Source organism: Cololabis saira, chromosome 13 (genome assembly GCF_033807715.1).
Source record: "Cololabis saira isolate AMF1-May2022 chromosome 13, fColSai1.1, whole genome shotgun sequence".
Classification (NCBI taxonomy): domain Eukaryota; kingdom Metazoa; phylum Chordata; class Actinopteri; order Beloniformes; family Belonidae; genus Cololabis; species Cololabis saira.
This window is the reverse complement of record NC_084599.1, coordinates 16,742,550-16,751,249: the sequence shown is the minus strand read 5'-3', so window position 1 is coordinate 16,751,249 and position 8,700 is coordinate 16,742,550. Positions and strand designations below refer to the sequence as shown.

Genomic DNA, 8,700 nt, shown 5'->3' with positions numbered 1-8,700 from the left:
ACATGAACGGTAAACGGTAACATCCTACTAGCATCTACCAAATGACAGTAGTAGGATGTTCTGGGTATTTTGGCTCCAAACACAAAGTAACATTTCTGACATGAATGTCGTATTGATTCATTGTAACAACGTCTCAGTTGTTTAACACAGCCACATCCATCTATACCCAATCGTTCCTGTTCAGAGCCACATCCCAGGTGTCATTGCACAAAAGGTAGAGGTGCACCCTGGACAGTTGGCCAGTCCACTGCAGGACGGCTTAAACACAAAAACGTGATGTAGAGAAGGATGCAGGTGCATTACCGCCCCCTGTTTGATTGCAGGTCCTAGACACGACAGTGTAGATTTAAACCCCACTGAACAGGAAAAGGTGATTTTGGCAGAACATCCAGTGCTCTCTGCCGTCATCGTCAGAATAACAAATGAGGTGGATATCTTTTGTAAGAAAAGTGTTCCCTATCTTCAGTTGTTCCACTTACCTGCACATGAAAGCTGTCAAAAGTGAGGTTTGTACCTTAAATCTGGGTTACTGTGACCACTCTCAACTTCAACTCAAAGAGCTGTGTCCTTCCACTTCCTGTCTCCGTCTCTTCCCTCACGACTCAGTTCAGTGTGTGAATGTCCACAGTGAGGCAGCACAGAGTCTACAGCTCAACTTGTGGAAAGGCAAACAATTTTATTTTTTGACGCAGTGAGGAAACTAACTTTTTTTTGACAAGCAAGCCGAGTCTAAACTGTCATTGTGCCTTTTTTTTAATAAAGAAGAATGCTGTAACAGTGTTGGAGTGGTCGTGATTTGGCAGAAATAGTGGAGGTGTGCTGCAGTCTCTCCGTGTGAAACCTTTTTTTAATATAAAAAGGATAGTGTACGGCATCAGACAGAGCAGAGAGAGATGAATTCGTAGGTGGGCTGTTGTGTGAGCAGTGCAAGGAGAAAAAAGAAACAAGACGAAAGATGTAGAACAAAGAGAAAAAGACATAGATCAATGAACGAGGGAGCGAGACATTGCCAGAGAGTGTGAACATGCCTGTGAACCATGAGAGAGGGACGAGGGGGGAGACAGAGAGAGGAGGGGATTGTTGCAAACAGGGATTTGCAGCAGAGGGGAGAGAAAGAAAGGGGGCAGTGGCACTCAGTGACAGAGAGCTATACACACTCACACACACTCATGCACACACATGCACAAACACACGCACACACACTCTGTTTCCTCTGTGTCTCTTACCAAACGTGTCAGTCAACCAGTCAGTCGATTATTTTTGTGTGAGTGTGTGTGTCTGGTGGGGATGTTGAAAAGAGCTCATATCCATCCTTCATCTCTATGACCGACGGTAAGATCATTTCATTCTCTTCGCCTGTGCCACTGTCTCTCTCATTTCAGACCTTCATGTCTGCCTGCGTTCATTCCTCTGTTTTTCTCTCATGATTGTGTTTTCATCGTGACTCTGGTCCAGAGCCAGACTGAGGCCTCCATGGTGCCCCGTCACTGTTTGCTTTCTTTTACGATTCATTTTGAGCCATGGGGGGCAAAACTAATGAGCTGTGCAGCTCAGCCGCCAGTCAAAGGTGGATTTTTAATTAGGTGTTCATTTTGATAATAGCAACAATTAAACCTGAAGGTTTGTAATTAGTGTTGGCGGAAATAGCTATGCTCTTCTACAGCTTTCTTTGATGTAGTTACCGGTGCGGAACAGACTTAAAATCATCAACTTTTCACTGATATTCTGAACAGATACCTGGTCGTTTCAGTTTGTGCAGCCTGGTTTGAATGTTTTGACTTGTTAGATTAATATTAACTTATTTGTCATCTTACACATCCTGTAAACTCTCTAAAATGTTGTCTAAGTTCAAGCATCTTATATATAACTTTGACCTTAACAAAGCCCTCCAATAAAGATGGACTTTTATTTACTATCCGTGTAAAAATGTATTTCTTTTTTAGAAAGTCGTCAGCTCTGGATTAAAGTCTGAACCTCTTAGTAATTGGATTTGGTCTCTGGGGACTTGTGGCTCTTTCTGTCAAAAATGATTAATCCCTCTAAATGCCCGTGCTTCAGTTGGTTATTAATTCAGTCTGATGATTTTCTAGAAACACTGCATGTCATATCTGTTGTGTGTGATTCTATCACACACGTACAATGCAACCGAACTTATGTAAACACGTTTTAAATTGCACAAAAGTATTTGAAAAAATAGTATTTCAATTACAGAATGTAAGATTATACTGCATGTGGCTGTACTTGGTACAAAGAAGATTTTTTTGACATTTATCGAATGAAAGGGAGATCAAAATGCATAAACTAAAGGCTTGTCTGGCATCGTTCAGTACTTATGCACGTGCATGCATACTTTTGAAGTCCTGTACATGTGTGCATTAATACAGTAGGAAGGGGAGGGCATGCTACAGATTAGAGCTAATTCAAGTTTATATGCATGTTTATGTCTTACCTTTTTGGTGAGGAAGTCACTGTAGAATCAGCTGTAGTGTTATTTATAAGTTGTGCTGCACTAAAGTTGTGCTGCTCTGACGTACAGAATAAAATTAATTAGAAATCAGAAAATGATGCTACTTGATGAGGCTTTATTAAGGGATTATAAAGTGTAAAAAAAAAAACATTATTTATTGTGAATCAATCTTAACAAAGGCATTGTAGATTACAACTTTTAGAGTTGCTAATAAATGGCTTTTAGAGATCTGAGGGGCTTTAACTTGCCCGAAATGCATTTGAGAACACAATTTAGAGAAAAAAAAGTTTTTAATAAAACTTTAAAAGTGCTCACGTCAACTAGGACAAATGAAAAAAAAAAATCTGGTTTTAAATCAAATAAAGCAACGGCGTGAGCTTCTAATCCTTGCTTTAGGCTTAAAGCCACATTGTCATAGCACAGCCAAATCTCACAAGGATGACACGACAATTGGATCTACGATTGGGACAAAATGGGAGGGAATCTGTGCTGTTATTTGTGGTTAGGGATAGCATATGCTGGGGGGGGTTCTGTGGGTCGGACCAAATAATCTCTCACTAACCAACTGGCTTCCACAAAGCATCGTGAGTTTTGGTAAAGTAGAGTAGCCTATATGGAACTAAAAAAGATATACAAGTACTGCTGCATCAGTTTTAAAGTTTAAGTTGATTAAATCTGCTGATTAGTAACATCACTTGTATTTTATATGCCCCTTATGGGAAATATAAAGTGGTAAAAACTCTTTCATCTGATTGATTTAGTCATCCTTTTCCCTTGACTCTGACTCCTGGACAACCTCTGTTTGTTTCTCCAGGACAAAAAAAACAAAGACAGGAAAAGGGGGACTTGCAGTTTCTTACGGAGGAAACTCTTCAAGCATTCAACTCCCTGACATCAATATTGCTGCTGTCTATGTGCTGCACTGAGCCAAAGGAGTGGGCTTTCCAACCATCCTGACATACGGAAAAACCCCGTTGAGGTTACCACCAGCAGCAGCATCCGCCACCATGTCCTCTCCCTCCCTCCCCATGCCGTCTCTCCCCCCCAGCCCTCTGGCCATGGAGTATCTCAACGACTTTGACCTGCTTAAGTTTGAGGTGAAATCTGACACTCCTCCACTCCCGCCTCCATGCACGTATCCCAAATCTGGCCTCCCCCAAGACCCCTCCAGCTCTCCGTACACCAGCCACCCTCCGCAAGACTCCAGTCTGAGCTCCAGCCCCTACAACTCGCTGCCACCTTCGCCGACGCTCAGCGACGCCCATCCGCCCCCTTCGGGGTCTTCCTCTCTCTCTTCGTCATCATCCTCCATCTCATTCCCCCTCTCCATATCCAACAGCTTCACCTCTGGCATCAGCTCTGGCTCCCAGGGGAACATGGAGGGCAGCCCGGCCCACGGCGGCCCTCAGGGTCCCACCCCGGCCTCGCTGGAGGACCTGATTTGGCTGGCGGCGTTACAGCAGCAATTTGGGGGCGAGGTTACGGCACCTGCCACTTTGCTGGGAGCCTTGGGAGGAGTGCCGGAGAGAGGGGACCGAGAAAGAGGGACGGTAAATGGCTTCCTGGGCTGCGAGGACGCCGTGGAGGCGTTGCTGAACTCCGCTGCTGCAGCTGTCAGTTCACAGGTAACAGGCTTTTCCCCGTGTAGAGTTCATTTTCTTGTCATGTACATATCAAACTCTGATTAATGGACTTTATCTTCTTCGCCGTTCCTTCTGCAGTTCCCAGGTCTTTCTCAAAGTTCAACTAGCAACCTGGGAGACTCCAGCAGCGACAGCGGAGGTGATATCTCCTGCACCAAGGCGCCCGACATGTGCCCTCGCCCGCTCGTCTTCCTCTCATCAGCCCCATCGTCACTCTCCAACACCGCCCCCGTCTCAGTCCCCTACCCCCAACCCCTCAGCCCCCAGGGCCGCCTTCACCACCACCAGCATCACCACCATCAGCATCACCCACATCACCCCATGCATGGAAGCCATCACCATCATCACCACCCACAAATCAACCAGGTACACATAGAGTTGCATTCGCTGGCTGGCTGGAAGACAGAAGGATTGCACAATGAAATATTGAGACTAAGGTAGCAGAACGTGTCATTAATGAGCCCAGACAGCATAAGTACTGTTTTAGGGACTGCCTTTATTTGAATTTAGTCTGTCAGAGCACAAAGTCTACACATGTGTAGCTGGATGCATCGTTAACAATGGATTGTAATGTAGATTTTCAACCGCATATACTCACATTATTTAGTTACATTAAACATACAAATCAGTTAAGAGGTATTTGTTTTAAACTAAATAACATTTTAATATGTTCATATAACAGTTTGTTATTGAAAACTGTTAAAAAACACACGCACACACACTTCTCTATCTGTGATTTCTGCTTTCAGCTACATTAAGGCATGTTAGTAGGAAATTCAGAGGTAAATAAACTGTTCTGGTTGATTAAGATGATTGGATGGATCTCTATATAGAGCACAGTGTGAGCTTATGATAATATCTGCTATTATTGCTGTGGGTAATCCTGATAACTGTCACCCGCAGTTAGTCAGATTACTTGACAGATTATGGACATGTGGTGCTGAAATGTGCCCCCTGACAGACAGACATGTTCACACACCGCACACAGATACACACGGACACTCAGCTACCTCATATGTATATGTGTCACGGCTACATACAACCTATAAATGTTAGGCAGCTTCACGCTCCCCTAACTGCACACATTTGCAGCCATTTCTGGCATATGTCTCGTTGCCAATTAACAGTGAGAAACAGCATATTCTGTGTGTGTGTGTGTTTCTCTCCGTCTGTCTAACAGTGTGGGGCGAATGAGCGCTTTTCTGATGAGCAGCTGGTGAGCCTTTCGGTGCGTGAGCTGAATCGACACCTGCGCGGAGTGAGCAAAGACGAGGTGGTGCGCTTGAAGCAGAAACGCCGCACGCTAAAGAACCGTGGCTACGCCCAGTCCTGCCGCTACAAGCGCTTGCAGCACCGCCATGCCCTGGAGTCGGAGAAGCATGTGCTTACACAACAGGTGAGCGTGCACATGAATGCATTTACGGCTCTTACTGGAGAAATCGTCATTTCTTCCTTCAACCTACGCCCCTCAGTCTTCACCAAACTCTTAACTCCGGTCCTGAGGTTGTATGAAGAACTTCTCAGTCGTCAGTAATCTAACTTCCATGTTGTCTAACCAGGAAGTGACGAATGTTGCAGGTCCTTGACTGACCACTGGGGGCTGACTTCAAAAGTGACTCAGTCTCTAGTGACCCCTTTTCTTAAAATGTCCAACTTTGCAACAGAATAAGAGCATATTTATAGCCTGGTTCAAAAAACTGTTTTGGCTTCCATTTTACACCATTGACAATTACGGGGTGTGATTTTTGTGTGTGTGTGTGTGTGTGTGTGTGTGTGGTGGTGGTGGTCGGGGTTGCACCACATCAGATAAAATGATATAAAGCAATAAATGTATAAGTAGGGGGATGGATTTTTGATTAGCAACTGGCTTAGGCAATGGCTAGCGGTCATCCCCCTTTCCTCATCAGTTCCCTCTGTTACTACTAAGTGCAGAGCACTGTATCGACTTCTGAGCATAGCTTATGAGCTGTAAATGAAAACCTTACTAACAGCCTGCTGTGACTGCCTGTGGGTTGGCCTGATCAGAGGATGAAGCCGAGTTAAGCAGCTGGCAGCTTGGGCTAACTTAAGTCTTGAATAAGCGCAGTGGGTATTTCTGATTCTGCTACCAAAATGACATTTGAAACAGGAGCTCCTGTTTCAAATATTCGCTGAAATGATCTTCCGTGGCTCCGAGCTTCATCTGCTCCTCAATGCCAGAGGATCTGCAGAGCTGCTCTCAAAGTGTTTCCACTGGCCATTCATTCATTGTGGACTATCTAGTGAGCCCCCTCAAAGGAATTGGTCCAGATGCAGTAAGCTCTCCCCCTCAAGACATTGGCCTTTTTTGAAACTGCATACTACACAAGTGTAGTATGCAGTTTCAAAATGTAGGATGCCGTAATTGCTATAACTGCAACAACAAAACTAAACTGTGACGATGTGCTGCTCCCAGGAACAGTTCCACTGTGCAGCGGACCAGTCTAGCCGGGCGAGACAAGATACATACAACATGGGATGTTTTTACAGTTGCATACCACACATGGATGGCAACCACCAGAGCAGTAGGCTGTATATACTCGTACAGTATGTGGTTTCATAAACATCCATTCTCTGTTGTCACTACTCATAATTTCCATGTGGCTACATGGTCTGTGTGGTTACACACTCTGTGACCTCCAGAAATAAAGTCCTCCTCAAGAAATACCCATGCGTCCTCTGCACTCATCTGTTAGGGAAGCAGCATCAGACCCAGCGCATTAAAAAAACTAAAAACTATAACAAACTGATAGAAGAAGGCAGGGTCTGTTCTGCGTGCTGCTCTGGAGTCTCGAGAGCTGATTGCACAAAACAAGATGCTTCATACAAGAAAAAACATAATGAAGAGCTCTGAGCATCCTCTTCACAGCACAGTGATTGAACAGCAACGTCTCAGTCAGAAGCGTCTTCAGATCTTTAGATTAAGAGTAGACGGACTGTTGTGGGAGAACCTTCCTGTCCACAACCATAACCATCTATAAAGCTTCTCCATAATGAAAGTTGCTGCGACATCTGATTCCCCTCCAGGGATTGTTGAATTGAATTGAATTGAATTGAATTGAATTGAATTGAATTGAATTGAATTGAATTGAATTGAATTGAATTGAATTGAATTGAATTGAATTGAATTGAATTGAATTGAATTGAATTGAATTGAATTGGAAGTGTAGCCCGATGAAAAGTTTGCATGGAGGTTTTTTTTTGTTTTTTTATTTTAAATGTAATTGTTTTAAAAACATGATCAAATGTCGTGGTTCAGATTTTAGATTTTCTTTGGTGTTTCACTTATAGAAAAAACAGACAGGTTGGATATCCTGTTATAATATGTATATGTTATAAAAAAATAAAGTGCCTAATCAGCATTTATTAACAAAACGCTAAGCTCTTATTGTCAGAATAGTTGCCCTGGAAAAAGAATACATGGAAATTGTTACTTTTATTTTTTCACTCCTATTACGCGACTGATATTGATATTGAAAAAGAAAAAAAAATAGCTTTTTTGGCATTATCCAGGTATGAATGAGTATTTTAGCTGTTTAGCCTCATTCACTTCGTCACCGGGAGGACCTCTGTGAACGGCTTGGTCCACAGCGCTTGAGTTGCAAGTTGCAGACATTCTGCAGTAGGGAAAATACAGTGACAGATAGATATTGACAACGTGTGATTCCATCCAAAACAGAGTTTGCTCAATTCGCTATGAAATATTTGAGGTTTTAGTTTTAAATGTGGCAAGTTTGCTCATCAATGACCCTCAAGTGTTAGCTACAGTATTGCTAACCCCAACCCTCTCCTGACTAATGGCTCTGTGACCACTGTACGCTCGACCTCACACTACCCCGCTTCAAAAAAACTAAAATGTCCCTTCATAGGGGGAAACAAAATTAACATTCAGCATCTGACATTATTGCAGATCCAATGAGATTGCACTCTCGAAAGAATATGTCCTGCGAAATGAAAGCCCTCGGAGTGTTGATTACTGAAGCGCCGAGAAACCATAATCATGTCTTTTGTTTTTCTTTCCCCCTCAGCTGGAACAGCTACAGTGTGAGCTGACTCGAGTGCTGAGGGAGCGAGACGCCTACAAGGCTCGCTACGAGAAGCTCCTCAGCACAAACCACGCCACGAGCACCGACGCCCCTCCGACACGCACCAGCAACCCATCTTCCCCACCCCCTGACTACTTCCTCTGAGTGTAGCCTACCAGAAGAGGAAGGGAAAGAAAAACACGTAAAGAAAAAGTAAAAACAAGAACAGCCAACATGGAGCGACGACTGATGAGTAATCAGACTTGTGGGGGTGGGGTCGGGGGTCGCGGTTGGGGGGGTGGGGGGTTGGGGGGGTGGGGGGGGCAAGGATGTGAATGTGTTTGCACGCATGTGCTTGTGTTTGTGTGTGCGAGAGAAAAAAATAAAGGGAGGCATTGGCAGGTAGTTTTTAGGACGATGCAACTGTGAAAGCCACCCTTTGAGTGATTAAAGGGGAATCGACGTTTTCATGGGGTCGTACTCGGCCCCGGGCCGCTTTATGGACTCAGATTTACTTCACTGTGAATGCACAAAAACTGGTTGAGAG

General features: G+C 44.1%; 1 protein-coding gene across 1 annotated transcript; it reads left to right on the top strand.

The window, feature by feature from the left end:
• Positions 1-1,142: 1,142 nt before the first annotated feature.
• nrl (neural retina leucine zipper) lies at positions 1,143-8,418 on the top strand. The gene is made up of 5 exons (XM_061738014.1): positions 1,143-1,332; positions 3,282-4,092; positions 4,189-4,476; positions 5,291-5,506; positions 8,157-8,418. Exons 2-5 carry the CDS (start codon positions 3,475-3,477, stop codon positions 8,316-8,318), a joined length of 1,284 nt encoding a protein of 427 aa, XP_061593998.1. The 5' UTR covers positions 1,143-1,332; positions 3,282-3,474; the 3' UTR covers positions 8,319-8,418.
• Positions 8,419-8,700: the final 282 nt, after the last annotated feature.